Source organism: Aquarana catesbeiana, linkage group LG02 (assembly GCF_042186555.1).
Source record: "Aquarana catesbeiana isolate 2022-GZ linkage group LG02, ASM4218655v1, whole genome shotgun sequence".
In the NCBI taxonomy this organism is placed as follows: Eukaryota; Metazoa; Chordata; class Amphibia; order Anura; family Ranidae; genus Aquarana; species Aquarana catesbeiana.
Window position 1 is genome coordinate 362,413,774 of NC_133325.1, and position 15,594 is coordinate 362,429,367.

The 15,594-nt window shown below is 41.4% G+C and overlaps 1 protein-coding gene across 1 annotated transcript in view; it reads left to right on the forward strand.

The window, feature by feature from the left end:
• DHX33 (DEAH-box helicase 33) overlaps window positions 1-15,594 on the forward strand; it is a 45,587-nt gene that overhangs the window by 16,986 nt on the left and 13,007 nt on the right. Inside the window, exons 4-10 of the mRNA XM_073615063.1 lie at window positions 2,403-2,573; window positions 5,616-5,801; window positions 6,047-6,158; window positions 7,407-7,566; window positions 11,324-11,412; window positions 14,231-14,358; window positions 14,502-14,705. Coding sequence (XP_073471164.1) covers window positions 2,403-2,573; window positions 5,616-5,801; window positions 6,047-6,158; window positions 7,407-7,566; window positions 11,324-11,412; window positions 14,231-14,358; window positions 14,502-14,705 — 1,050 coding nt within the window. The remainder of the gene's footprint in view (window positions 1-2,402; window positions 2,574-5,615; window positions 5,802-6,046; window positions 6,159-7,406; window positions 7,567-11,323; window positions 11,413-14,230; window positions 14,359-14,501; window positions 14,706-15,594) is intronic.

A 15,594-nucleotide genomic window follows, 5' to 3' on the forward strand; every position in this document is an offset into this window, starting at 1 on the left:
AGGATGCAGTGACAGTCAGCTGTGAGCGATCACCGCTGTCTGTCACTAAAGCTGGTGAAAGCCGCTGGGGGAGAATCTTGTAACTCCCCCACGCGCCGATCACAGCTGACAGTCAAGGTATCGGCGGAAGCATCGGGAGCATTTGCCCGAGTACAAGTACTTGGGCAAATGCTCGGTATCGGTGCCGATACCGATACTAGTATCGGTATCGGGACAACCCTAGCTTGTATTGTTTCAGCTCTTGTGGCTCTTTGTCTGTTTGTCATTCGCACTATCCTTCTGTTCAGTCTGGGGTTCACTTTACTTTTTGTAGGTACGTACAGTGAAGTGGGCTACATTCCCACAAATTTTAAACTTTTCAAATATTTGCAAGACAGGAACATCAAGCTGCCTAGAGATGGTCTTATAGCCGTAACTGTTGACATTTTAATATATAATTTCTTTTCTGATCTCCTCAGACAACTCTTTCCTTTTTCTAATCCATGTTTAGTGTGGTGCACACACTGATGCCAAACAACATAGTGACTACAGACTGATTACAAGATTGAGGGTAATTAGTAATAATAATTGTAGGAAAACAGTTTGCAATAACTCTTTGATCCAAATATTTTTAATCTTTCCTAGGGTACCAACAAATCTGTCCAGGCCATTTTAGAATATCTTTTTGTAGAATTGAGCAATAAGTTATCTCTTTTTGTACTTCTCAACATTTTTACCCTAGAGGAACACTTTAAAGTGATTGTAAAGGTAAAAATGTTTAAAAAAAACATAACAAAAATGTCTATACTTACCTGCTCTGTGAAATGGAATTGCACAGAATGGCCAGGAACCTCCTCTTTTTGGGTTCCCCACCGGCGCTCCTGGGTCCCCCCCCCCCTATCCAGTGTCCCTATAGGAAGCCAGTTTCCATGGGGGGCACTCATGCTTGCTCATACCCGAGCCCCACTGCTGCATTCATTGACATAGACAGCGGGACTCAGCCCCTCCCTCTGCTTTCTCGTCACTGGCTTTGATTGACAGCACTGGGAGCCAATGGCTCCCAGTGCCCCAGCAAAGCTAGCAAGACCCAGAAGTGAGGGGAGAGAAGAGCTGCAGACGTGCACAGGGCTGGATCAAATGACGGCTTCGATAAGTAAAGGGGGGGGCTGAGGGAGTCAGTGGGGGAAAATGCCCCTTACGTTGGTGGCCTGTGGGAAGACTGCCCTCCTTACAGTGGTGGTCAGAATGTTACAGTGGTGGACAGAACGTTAGGACTAGTTTACACTTGCTTCAAAACATGATATCGGACAGGCTTTGTTAAAGCTCTCTGAATGCCAGTCAAAGCCCCTATCACTAAATAAAATGGTTAGCTTACAGTCCTGTTTACACCTTGTGTTTGGCTTTGCTTCGGCTTTGCTTCAAAAATTATACCCCATGTCACTTTAGTGGTGCTTCAAATCGTCTTCAAAGTCTCCATAGAACTCCTATGACAAAGCTCACTTGAAGCACGCTTTTAAAAGGCTTTAATTCAGCTTTAGCTTCGCTTTGTTTTGGAGAAATTTCCAGTATGAGGTATCCGCACACACTTACAGGGTATCTGTCAAGCTTCAAAAGAGCATCATGGAAGCATCACCGACTATTGAAGCATTAAAAGCATGTTGAAGCGGTAGGCGCTTTATTGTGTGTTGAAGCCAAAGCAAGTGTAAATGAGCCCTTAGAGATAGCTGAGGGGATCATTGGTATGCAGCTGGCTCTGCCAAGTGGCCCTGGAACTATTCAGGCACCATCAAATGGGAGGTCAATCGTTCACAGCTCAAGGATCTTCTAGCAGCCTCTGGAGGAACAGAGCCACGGAGAATGGCTGCTCTATGACATACCAAATGCATACAGGTATACATTAGAGGAAATGTTTCCATGTCTGTATTCGTATCTCTAAAAAAATAAGGGGATGCATGAATGTAGTAGTTCTTAGAAATTTGGATTATACTGCCACCTTCAGTAGGTTTGGACTCCTGTAGAAAAACCCAAATTTCTAAGAATTACTATAAATTCCTGTGTCCCTCAATGGACTGCAAAAAGATTTTATGGCAAATACAAAAATCTTGTTCTCCATACCATCCATTGGGGGACACGGTAATGTAGTGATTCTTGGACAATTGGGTTATACTCCCAGCTACAGTACTCCAAACCTCCTGAAGGTAGATTAACCCACATGTTTTGGATTTGCTACATTCCTACTCGATGGACTTAAAAAAAAAAAAAAAAAAAAAAAAAAAGAAATGTTGCGGTAGGTAGGAGAATCTGATTATTTTTTGTGTTTTTTTTTTGTTGTGTCTACCCCTAATTCTGAGCAATCAAAGAGCAACAAAGTCTTAGTGTGGCATAACAATCCCCTGAAACTGTTGTCTTCCTCTTCTTTATAGGTCATTATTATGTCTGCCACAATGGATGTGGATCTGTTTTCAGAGTATTTTAATGGGGCCCCTGTTCTGTATCTGGAAGGTAGGCAGCATCCCATTCAGGTCTTCTACACCAAACAGCCCCAAAGTGATTACCTCCAAGCTGCACTGGTTACAGTCTTCCAAATCCACCAGGTAATGTGAACAAAATCAGTTTCTTGTCCATAGCTGTGTTTTGAAATTTTGTATCTGGTGACTGCGCTTTTGGGTCGAATGGACCTGTGTATGTACTAGAGGTCGACCGATATATCGGCCGGCCGATATATCGGCCGATATTTGGTGTTTTTTACTTAATCGGCATCGGCCGATTGTGCTGATAAAAAAGCCGATATAGCTTCAGCGCGACTTGCAAAAGACTTCTGTAATAGAAGTCAGTGTTTAGTTGCCTGTGTGAAGCGACTTCTCCCCCTCTCTGGGCAGCCTGCCAAATCTGATAAAAAGAACCTGAAGGATACAATGTTTACACTTCTGAATGAACTAAATTCCGTGTGTAGAAGTTCTCAGTTTAACCATTTAAAGATCACTAAATCTTTTCTGACATTTGTTGCTTACAAGTAAAAATCCAGTATTTTCTGCTAGAAAATCACTTGGAACCCCCAAACATTATATATATTTTTTTTAGCAGAGACCCTAGGGAATAAAATAGCGGTTGTTGCAATATTTTATGTCACACGGTATTTGCGCAGCGGTCTTTCAAATGTAATTTAAAAAAAAAAATACACTAATAAATTTAAAAAAAAAACTAAGCAGTAAAGTTAGCCCATTTTTTTTCCATCCAGAAGTTTTGATTACCTGTTTTTGTGTATTTAATATTTAAGAGAGGTTTTTTTTAATATTTTTTTAATCTAAATTCTACATACAAGTGAACTGATTGGAGGTTTGTTTTGTTTAATAAATGTTTAAATGTAAAAAAATTTCCGTATCACTGAAAGTTGCTTTCACACTGGAGCGGGCATGCATTGACGGTAAAAGACTGCTAGTTTTAGCAGCTCTTTACCGTCATTTTAGCGGCGCTATTCGGCTGCTAGAAGGTCGCTTATAACCCAGCTAGCGGCCGAGGAAGGGGTTAAATGCACCCCTGAAGCGCTGCTGCCGAAACGCTTTGCAGGCGATTCGACAGTGGTGCGCATTCATTTCAATGGGCAGGAGTGGTGGTATACACTGCTCCAAAGATGCTGCTTGCAGGACTTTTTTTAATATCCTGCCAGCACATCGCCTCAGTGTGAAAGCACTCGGGCTTTCACACTGAGACTGCAGGGGAGCCGTTTGACAGGCACTTTACAGGTGCTATTTTTAGCCCAAAAGCGCCTGAAAATGCCCCATTGTGAAAGGGGTCTAACTGTTAGATTTTATGAGATGAAGGTAAAAAAAAAAAAAAAAATCGGCCTAATATATCGGCCCAAAAAAATCGGCATCACATATCGGCCATCGGCCACCGCGATTTGTAAATATCGGCATCGGCATCGGCCAGAGAAAAACCCATATCGGTCGACCTCTAGTATGTACCAAAGGTTGTTTCAAGCTAGCAAGACATGGAGGTTCATAGCATAGATGTTTAAAGTGACTTTATTACCAGAGGGTCACTTGTAGTTGATAAACAGGCTCTATACTTGCCTTTCCAGTGGCTCATGTATTGAAATGCTCCTGCTTCACTTCTCCCCGGCTGCACCTTTTTAGGTATGTAAAGTACCAGCTCCCTCACACACTTTGTCCTTCCCTCCACTGGTTCTTAAGACACTTTGGGAACCACGGCGTGTGGCGGGGGTATTGCCTTCTGCGGCTATGGTGTTCTTTGAGTACAAGTGACCTGTGGTGACAGGGTTAAGCAGGCATCTCCTGGTGACCCCTATCACTTACTTATTTTGCAAAGTTTCTGGATTACCTAAAAAATTGGGCAAACTCATTCTGCTCTTCTTGACTTCCTATTGGCCCAATCACACTCTCTAGCAAAAAGGAAAGCAGAAAGCAGTAGGCTATACAGAAGAAACCTTCTTGTATTGGAACGTCTAGGCTCTAAATTGTGTCTGTATTATCATGGAGGCAACAGATATGTGTGGCCACAGATGCCCTTTTTAAGAGTGCAGTAAACATAATTTTGGAAAATTCTCCCTTAACCAGTTCCCCCCTCACCCTTGTTCACCCCCTGTGGACCAGAGCTGTGTTTGTTCTGAACAAATGAACAAATAAAACCAAAAAAAATGAAAAAATTGTTTAAATATTAATGGTTAATGAAATAGAAAAAAAAAACATCAGGAAAACGGAAGGAAGTTGGTTACGGCTGATTAGGGTAAATTAAAGCCTAGTACGCACCACCGTTGGATTGAATGGAAAAAAACTGACCGCTCCGGTCAGATCCGCTGCACTAACACTCCGATGTTGGTACAGGGATCTAACAGGGGGACGGACCTCTCCGCCAAAACTTACCCATCAGCTCACTCAGCCATTGGCAGAGGGGCAAAAGGACTGGACATTGCTACATACATCTTATGTACTTGGATGAAGTCTTTTTTGGAAATGTGTAGCATGTTCAGTGTCTTCAGCTGGTTAGAGACCCCATCACCAACCTAAAAAAATGCAAGTAAAGCACACAAAAAAAAAAAAAAAAATCAAATGTTAAACTCTTTTTTTTTTTTTTTTTTTTTTTTCTTTTCTTTTTCATAAACAATTTTATATTTAATTTCAATGTGCCTTTGAACTTGACAGCAAATCTGACTGCTTCAGTAGAGTCGATTCCCTAGCACAGCCCCTCTCTCCTTGCATGTTATAGACCTCGTCTCTCGTGGGAGTGTCTAATTGCTCTCTGTGCTGGCCGAGGTTCTCCATCCTTTTCCTCACCTCCCTACATAATCTTTTATGTACCCACTGGGGGTAGAATGGAGGAATACTATAGAGTGTCATGTAAATGACAGCTCTAGGTTTGCTGAGGCTGTTGACATCACTTCCAAGATAACAGCGCATAAGCAGCAGTTTCAGTCCTGTTGGATGCCCACACAAGAGAGGCTTTACAGGTAAAAATAGCATGCCTAAAATATGCTAAATGCATATATCTTTTCTTTATAAAATGATGATTGTAGAAATGAAAAGTCTGGTGACAGAATCTCTTTAATAGTAAACTGCACAACTGTACACCTTGTGATAAATTGTTTCCATGTAATGCTTAAATGTTTATTCCTGCAGGAGGCACCTGCTTCTCATGACATACTAGTGTTTCTGACCGGTCAGGAAGAAATTGAAGCAATGACTAAGACCTGCAGAGACATAGCAAAGCATCTTCCAGATGGCTGCCCACAGATGACAGTAATGCCTCTTTATGCATCTTTACCACACTCTCAACAGCTTAGAGTATTTCAGAATGCGCCCAAGGTAAGTAAAAAGCAACAGTAGACTATTGGTGACATTTTAGGATCAACCAGGAAAGCATGTATTCTTTTGCAAATGTTTCTGTCAACCTAAACCTGATTGCATCTAAGCACAGTACAGAGTGTGGCGCTTCAATCTAGGATGAGCCACACTGTAAAAAGAACTATTTGTACATTGTATTTGTCATTTGCATTATCATGGTAATTTCTTCACGTTCATCCGTAAACTAAATTCTAGATCTCTTTTAGGATCACCGCAAGGTTATCCTTTCGACTAACATTTCTGAGACATCCATCACTATAACAGGAATCAAATATGTGGTAGATACAGGCATGGTGAAAGCAAAGAAGTACAACCCAGGTATGAAAATGTATTTGGAGATTAAACATGAGAACATTATTAATAGAATAAACTATCCACATATACTTTTTGCTGCAAAATCAGTGTATTTTGGTACTACCCAGTGTATCTGCTGCTGTAAAAGCAAAGCCGTACAAACCCAGGTAAGAAAGTATTTGGAGATTAAACATGAGAACATCATTGGTGTAAACTCCTGGTGCCTAGCCTGTGGTATATGATGAGTGGCCCTTGGACCTCAGCAGTTTGTAGTGGGAAAACATGTTCCCAGTTTCATATTTGTCTTCTGCAGCATATCCCCAGCCAAAAATCGTAGCATGCCCACACTCTCTGCCCCTCATTTCCACTATTAGGTCTGCAGTTTCTGACAGTCCTTTCAAGCATTTCATATATTAAACATTATGTGAGGCCCTTTGGTGATGTCAGGGGCTGCATTTGAGGCCCCCTTTAGCTCATAAGTAGACAACCATTGGTGTAAACTTACCAGCAAATGATTTTTGCTGTAGAATCATTACATTTCTACCCAGAGTCTCTGCTATTATTTCAGCTCCTGGTATTGGAGATTAGGCATTGACCTTATTCACATCCCATAATGTAATTTCTGGTGCCACGGTGTATGAATGCCTGTACCGCAGACTGAGTGTTTAAAGTTTTTGGGTCAGATTTTTTTTTTTTTTTTTGCCTCATGATTAGGCCTAATGGACACAGGAAGTTTTTATAGCTGCTTCTAGGGGTGTCTGTCATGTTTTTTTTTTTTTTTTTCTGCCTCTAAACGCCTTTGCATGTTAGCCTATGTGTCCATGCACACATAGGCTTTAAGCAGCATTTATAGGCAGGAAATAATACCCACTGCCAGTGCATCCTGGAGCGGCATAATTTGGGCAGAAAGGGTGTCAAGTTTGTATCAAAGATACTGACACCTAAGGAGATTCTGTAGAAGGCAGCATGTCCAAACGGTTGCCAAGGAGTACTTTCGAGTGGTGAAGATGGGAGCTGGAAATTACTATGATTTTACCCCATATTCCCCTTTTAATTCTGTATCCACATATGCCTCCTTAATCCATGTGTGCATTAATGGCCCTCATCATTGAATTTTTACAGCACATCAAAGGCAGAGGATTAACATTATTATGATTATTATTATTTACAGGATTTATATAGCACCAACTGTTTGTGTAGTGCTTTACAAGATAAGATACATGGCTTGAGCATGACTTGTTTTTTAACTTAAATATATGTTTGTGTCTGTAGACAGTGGTCTTGAAGTGCTTGCAGTGCAGAGGATATCAAAAGCCCAGGCCTGGCAGCGTACAGGAAGAGCAGGTAGAGAGGACAGTGGGATATGCTATAGACTCTATACAGAAGATGAGTTTGAGAAGCTTGAGAAAATGACTGTACCAGAAATACAGAGGTAAGCTTGTAAACATATTCATAGCTCTCTATACAAAGAAGTAGTGATTTGATTGAAGAATGCCTAAAGGTTTAATGATGGCTAATATATTTGAATTTGTCATTATTGCTCCATCATCCATCAAAAAACACAGCTTTATGGATAGGAAGCAACCAAGGGTTATACTGCCACCTTCAAAGGAAATGGACACTAGACTGAAGGCCAAGGATGCAGCTGGGGGGCTACTGCTGAAGCAAAGGAGCACCCTTGTTTTGTAGTGTAAACTGGATGGGCATTTTTAGACTGGAGCTAACCGCTCCTTTTTATTATTTCCTTGGGCTATGTTTTTGTTTTGTTTTTTGGTGGCCAGGCAATGTTTCTGCCTAAACTATCATTTGAAACTTCCCAACATTTCTCCAGAGGCCAGCTTTTACTGGATATGTGTAACAGCCCTTCCTGTCTGTACGCTGCCATCTGTGGAAGTTCTGAGTCTCTGAGGCAGTTCTCTTCACAGATGGCTGTTTCTCAGCACTGCTCTGTAGTCCTGGGCTTCATAGCCTCCTCAACAGTTGTGCATAGCTTTTACCAGGTCTCAGTTTAGCCATTCCCAGCAGCTGCCATCAGTGACAAGTGTTCACAGAGCCTTCCTGCCACATGAACCCCTAGTCATGGTGGAGCCATAAGTATTCCTTGGGGATTGGGTACATACCCTTTTTGCATGTAAGCAATATGTCTGACACAGGCTATTTCTAAACCTTCCCTTTCTTCCTCTTCCTATCTTACAAATGGATGATTTTTCGTCTGTTAAACAAAATGTTATGTATTCAAAGAAAACTGTTTCTTTTCTGACCGAGATTGTATGTTCTACTTAAAAATGAGAGGATTCTACTGTTACTTCACCTACCATGGTGTCTGGCCTTGGTTCTCATAGAACTAAATGTCTCCACAAGGTTTTTATTGTTCATCCCCTATGCAGTGTATTGTTAAGGTTAGACATTGGAAAGAATGATTTGAAACAACCATACAAACGATTCCTTGCCAGTAAACTATTCCAGGCACTCTACCCCGTTCTAGGGCAATTTTTTTACAAAATGGTCTATTCTTCCAGAGGTTGACTTTCCAATGTCTAACCTTAACAAGGCTCTGACCATTTCTATCAAAGATGCTCCATCTTTAGGGACCCTGTTGACAAATTTTTTTTTTTGAGCATTTCCTCAATCCATCTACTCCCTAACAGGATTGGCCCTTTTTCTTACCACCATTCTTTAAAGTGGTTGTTAAGCTACTCTAACCTGTATACACCATCAGCACTGCCTCCTACTGTAGTATCCCCCTCTGTGTGTGATTTATAAAAATAAATGCTGCGAACACATGACTGGCCACCTTTCTCTTTTCGTCCTCTGATAGATGCAGCGGGCAGGGCTGAGATTCCCCTGCTGATGTCAGTCTAGAGGGGAGGAGGAGAGAGAGTTAGTTGGTCATGTGATTGCAATCTCGGCTCTTAAATTAGGTATTTACAGCATTTATATTTATAAATCATTCACAGAGGGGGACACTGGAATAGGAGGCAGTGCTGATGGTGTATACAGGTTAGTGTTATGAGAGCAACAGGAGGGGGAGGGGTGGCTCACACACAGATGGAGGGGGGAGGAAGAGGACCCAGGAGCAGAGAGGAGAGCAGATGGCAAGCTGCTGATGACGGAGGCACGTAAACTGACCACAGTGTTAGGGCTCAGCAGCCATTATATGCCGTGGTCAGTTTACAGAGGGTGGGGAGAAACTGGCTGGATCAGCCAGGTTTTTTAGGTGTTACAGGGGGCCAAATGACACAGGCCAAGCACTGTCATATAACATGTTTTAAAGGAGCAGGATCCTTTTTGTTTTTGTTTTTTTGGGTTAACAAACGCTTTAACTAACTGGTCATAATTGCAAAATAAAGAACAGGCTCTGCTTGTGTTGATCCTCATTTTATTGATTTTGTTGACCAGATGACAAATACATTTTTTTGTGTGACATCTTGCTGGGTGCCAACTGTGTTTAAGAGTACTTATCCAGTTGCTTTAGATTTAGACTAAGGATTAGTGGCACGTCAACACCTTCCTATTTCACATAATTTCTTTTTTTCTTTTGATCTTCTAAGTCGGGTTCAAATTTCCAAAAGTTTTCTTCCCCTCCGGCCCTCATACATTAAAGCATTCTTGGCAGCCCAAGAGCTCTTAACCTGCTGATAAATTTGACTCAGCATGAAGGTCCGCCCCAGCAGTTCAATCCACAAGTGGTGGAGGGGTATCTAATGGCCTTAATGGACATTTGGGAAGCTTACATAGCCAGCATTTAGGTGCAGGAGATTGTTCCTACAGGTTACAAAATAAAGTTTCCCTTCTGTCCTCCACCTCAATATTGCGTTTTGCATTTACTTGTGTCTCAGCAACCTCAGATGGACATGCTTTCAGCCATTGGGAGATTTGTTAAAACCAGGACATTAACCTTCCCAATGATGCAACCAAAATATTATTTTATTCAAATCTGTGTACAGTTCCGTAACCCAAAGAAGGCCTTCAGCTCCATCTTGGATTCGAAGGCTCTCAATGCCTTTCCTCAGCTGAAGATATTGCCTCATCTGTTTTGAAGGATTAAAAGCATTCAAACCCATTCTTATAGCTGTAAATTGGCCTTACTGAGTATGGTATGCTTTATTTGTTAGCCGACGCGCTGTGGCTGTTACCAGATTGGCCTGATCTATTATATCGAGAACTGATCTTTCACCCTGCTTCTCAATTGCTGGCCTTGACAGTTTGGCTGTTTTCAATACAAGTTCTGAGAGACAGGAACATTGCAGATTAGTTATCTTGACCATGCTTAAAGCAGTAATAAACCGCTGAGAAAAAAAAAACACTGCAAGACAATAGAATAATGTGCTAGTATGCATTGCATACTATACTAGCACATTATGAAACGCTTTCCTTATAACGAAGCTCCTGCAGCGCGGCCGGTTGTCTTCTGGGTTCGGGGGCTCCAGCGCTGTGAGTGGCCGGAGCAGCAATGACGTCACTCCGTTCCAACACGATCCGCCGGATCTTCAGACGCATGCACCGCTGATGTCAGCGGCTGTATGCAGATTACATTTCTCCTAAACCATGCAGATTTAAGAGATATATTCATTTAACTACAGGTAAGCCTTATTATAGGCTTACCTGTAGGTAAAAAATGACCAAGCGGGGTATACAACTGCTTTAAAGTGACTGACTGTAAAGTCTCATCTGTTGTTTTTATTGAAAAAAAAAAAAGATGTTATACTTACCTGCTCTGTTGCAGTGGTTTTGCACAAAGCAGCGCAGATCCTCCTCTTCTTGGGTCTCTCTTCAGCTCTCCTGGCCCCCCACCCTCACTTTGAGTGCCCCCACAGCAAGCAACTTGCTATGGGGGCACCCGAGCTGAGCCGAAGCTCCATGTATCCATTCAGAAATGGGCCCACCACCTCTCTCTCTGCATTGGCTAACTGAATTTGATTGATAGCAGCGGGAGCCAATGGCGTCGCTGCTGTGTCTTAGCCATAGAAAGCATTAGAATAAAAAAACCTTCTGCCTTTACTAACCCCTTTAAAATGTGTAATTCTGCCTTCTATCACACGCAATAAAAAAAAATAATTTCACTAAAAAAACTATTTTATTGGTGTAAGACTTTGAGAGTTTTCCCTTTGTACCTTATTCAGTGGATCGTGTCTTCTCACTTGTTTCTGTTTCTTTAATTGTGAATAATGTTTTGTATTTTTGCACAGGTGTAATCTAGCCAGTGTGATGCTGCAACTTCTGGTTCTGAGAGTTCCGAATATTCTTACATTTGATTTTATGTCCAGGCCCTCTCCAGGTGTGTGCAAAATCTATAAAACTTGGCTCATTTTATATGGAAAGTCTTTGAACTTTAACCCTTTAGCTTTTAGGCCCTGCACTCCACTTCTAAACTTAGGTGGCCAGGGCTGTTTTTGCAATTTTACCATGGTTTTTTTAGTTTCCCTTTACTGCTTTCAGAGTTTGTGAAAGACCCCCCCAAACCATACATTTTCTGAAAGCATAGGACCAGTAGAATAAAAGGAAGGTGCTACTGATTTTTTTAGGCCCTGTGATATTTGCTCAAATGTTTATCAAAATATACATTATTTTCGCTAAAAATACACTAAAATCATTATTAGTGGATACATACATGGAAAGATTTACAAAATTCCTACTAAATATAAAAGCTAAAACTGTATTGAGTTAGTACATAACAAATTATTGTACATTTTTAAATTGCGCCTTTTTATGAAATGGTGAAAACTGAAGGCGCGCAAAACTGTAAATAAAAACAATTTTCTCTAAAAATTTGAGGTTGTAAAAGACCCCCTAAATCATACATTTTCTGAAAGCACATGACCTGTAGAATAAAAAAAAAGTGCTACTGATTTTTTAGCTACTGTAATAGTTGCGCAAATGTTCATCAAATTGCTAGTTTCACTAAAAATACATTAAAATCATTATTAGTGCACACGAACACAACATGATTTACAAAAATTCCTGCTAAATTGCTACTAAGGCCTCGTTCACATGGGGCATACTAAAGTGGAGGTCCGTGTTTATATGCACAGGGATGCCCAGGTGTTCCATGCAGGCAGTCCCATTCATGTCAGTTGGGGTGAGAGATCAGAAGTCTAAATGGACCCCCTGATGCTTCTTTTTTTAAGCTGGAGAAAGGGACTGTAGACAGTCCCTTTCTCTGCAGCCTGAGCTGCACTGTACATGAATGAATAAGGAGTCTGTATATAGACTCCTATTCATTCATAAACTGACACATAGTAAACATGGTTTACTATGCTCAGTTCTCAATTGACACAGGAGCGTTCAGTAGTGATCACGACTGTGTCAATTGAAGGAAAGGGGGGGTAAACACATGTTTACCGACCCACCCTTCCACCGCTCTCCACTCTGACAGCTTGTGTCCTGTCCCCAAGCTGCAGCCAGCAGGAGGGAGAGGAGGGAATGCCAGCCAGCAGCACAAAGGGGGTGGATGCTGGGAGGATTGGTGGGGAAGGAGCATTGCAGGGGGGTCGGAGCAACAGGAGTGGGGGGTATATGCATCTATTTTTAAAGATCCTGTGGCTGCCCTGAAGCCGGGAAGCTGGCGGCTGCAAGTTAGCTACAGGGGACCATAAGCTTATAACAGAAGGAGGAATGCCGGGGCCGTACGGACCTGACCATTTGGAAGCAGTTCTGTAGGTCCTGGCAGCGACAGGGTTAAACCAGCCAATACACGTTATTTCCTTTTATAAGCTGGAGAAACCTCTTCTGTGCCCCTCTCCAATTTAGCTATAGTTTATTACTAGAGCCTGACTTTTCTAATCCTTAATTTTCAAACCCTTTCAACTGTCATTGCGCTTTCCAGTGAGTTTTATTCAGTGGCCAGTAAGCGCAATCTTGCTGGGCAGGAGGATGACAGTGGGTGGAGCATAACTATGCAATTAAGAAAAGTCAGGCCTTAATATGCAGCATAGATATGTTCAAAAGGCTTTTGTGGTAAGTAAAATTAATATTAGACATATTTTGGTATCTAGCTTTGGGCAGGACAAGAAATGCCAAAATAAATGTCGTAAAGTATGGGTAATGTTTTGTGACTCAGACACTACATAAGACTCCATTCAAGGCAATTTCTCTTACACCTTTTTTACATTTGTAGTTAGGATTGTAATACACATGGTTGAGCCACATTTTTACCACCTGCCAATTGCTCCACTTTAAGCTGTAAAGGCAGCAGATGGAGGTGTACACATGCTAAGGCCGCACTGTAATGCCAAAAGTTATGCCCACATCATGTCCAGTGGGCAGTACTGCCCCCGAGCATGACACATTCAGATGAATAAGGGCTGGGCCGCAACCACCACGGTGGTGCGGACTTTAAGACGTTAGAACGGGCTGTGAGGAGGTGATATATAACGCCTTCTAACTGCCTGTCATACGCCCTTTGGGTCAGAAGGCTATCATGTGTAAACAAACCCTTAAGCAGTTAATTACTCTCAAGACATGCAGGTATCACAACAGCTGTGGTCCATACTTTATGTAATGCCTACTGTTGAAAGTACAAAGAGGAGTACAGCTACTTGGAGCGGTGCTTTCTATATGTCTGCCCTTTACCTGTTCTGTGGTAGTCCCATGTGGGTGCTGTTGCAGCTTGTGTGTTTGTAAACATTTTGCATTTGACACCATTTTGCTTAGTTTTATATTTGTCTGGTTTTATGTCTTTGGATTGTAGGTATGATTGTACTACTTGATATTTTGACACACAATAAAGCAGATTTAAAAAGTTTAGTTTTGTGTGAAGGATTATTAAGCGGTCGATTTTTATTCTGCTCTATTTTTTGTTCTATCTAAAGTTTCTTTGTTGCTTTTGCCTTAAAGTGTGCAGAAATATCTAACTGTATTGTCAGATAGTGGAAAATGGGCAGTTCTAGATGGCCGATTTTCTTTAGGGAACGGGAGAAATTCAAACTCTGGCATGATTGTCTGTCTGATTACATTCCAGTGTTAATCAAATTAATTTTGGAAGGGGAAATCTTCAGTGCTTTATGCCATTTCTTTAGAACAACATTTATGTGAGGATTGTTAAAGGAAGTATGGTGTAACATTTATTGTAAATAAGGGATTTTTTTATATTTTAGATGCCATGCATGCTGCTATCGATCAGCTGGATCTTCTAGGTGCAGTAGAGAGAAAGGAAGACCAGATTATCCTCACACCACTTGGAAGAAAGATGGCTGCTTTCCCTTTGGAGCCACGGTTTTCAAAGGTAACTCCCTAAAAACCTACTACCCTCTGTGCAGTGTTAGACTTCCATCATGTTCACTGTGAAAATGTGCATAGATTATAAATAGAAACATTTATAATAACCTGTCTTATAAAATTTTGCTTTCTATTTCCTTTCCTTTTCAGACTATTCTCATTTCACCAAAATTTCATTGTACGGAAGAAATCCTGACTATTGTGGCTCTGCTTTCAGTGGACAGTGTTCTCCATAATCCTCCTGCTAAAAGAGATGACGTACAAGCAGCTCGCAAGAAGTTCATCTCCAGTGAAGGGGACCATATCACCTTACTAAATATCTATCGTGCTTTCAAAAGCCTGGGCAAAAATAAGGCAAGTGTCCCTTGTCCAGATTAGGCAGAATTTACCTTTACTTTTTATGGAAAACTGACTAAAGTCAGGGTCATATTTATTGATTACCAACACAAGCTGTGGTCCAGGGTGGCAGGGCAGCCACATACACAATACTGCTTACTCAAGCATATTTTTTTATTTCATATTTAGGACAGAAATTCAGGTGAGTATGTGAAAGATAAATGAAAGATATTGTTCCTCAGACACAGCTGAGGTACTTCTGTAACATAAGCACACACAGCCAGTGTTATATTATACACATTCAAAGGTCATTAACCGCATGCCGACCGCCCTATAGCAGATTTACTGCTACAGGGCAGCCATTCTGGGCAGAATCACACACATACATATATACAGTATCTCACAAAAGTGAGTTTTTATTATATCTTTTCATGTGACAACACTGAAGAAATTATACTTTGCTACAATGTAAAGTAGTGAGTGTACAGCTTGTATAACAGTGTAAATTTCCTGTCCCCTCAAAATAACTCAACACACAGCTATTAATGTCTACACTGGCAACAAAAGTGAGTACACCCCTAAGTGAAAATGTCCAAATTGGGCCCAGAGTGTCAATATTTTGTGTGGCCACCAATGACGGGGGTCTTTGGTCCCTGCCTTGGATGGACTCCCTTGGCTGACATGGTACTTTCTATGTGTCTGAGATTGTCCCCTTTATGCACGGTTCACACGCTGATAGAGAAAAATGACAGGGGAAGATCTTACTCTTCATATATTTCATATGTCTTCTCTTTCCATTTTGGGTTCTGGATTTAGCCCTAGTTGCCTGCTAGTTACAATAACTTCAAGTAGCACTTCCCCTCCCTACCGTGTTGAGAGAAGGGTTACCTTTCCTGTCTGGGAGTTA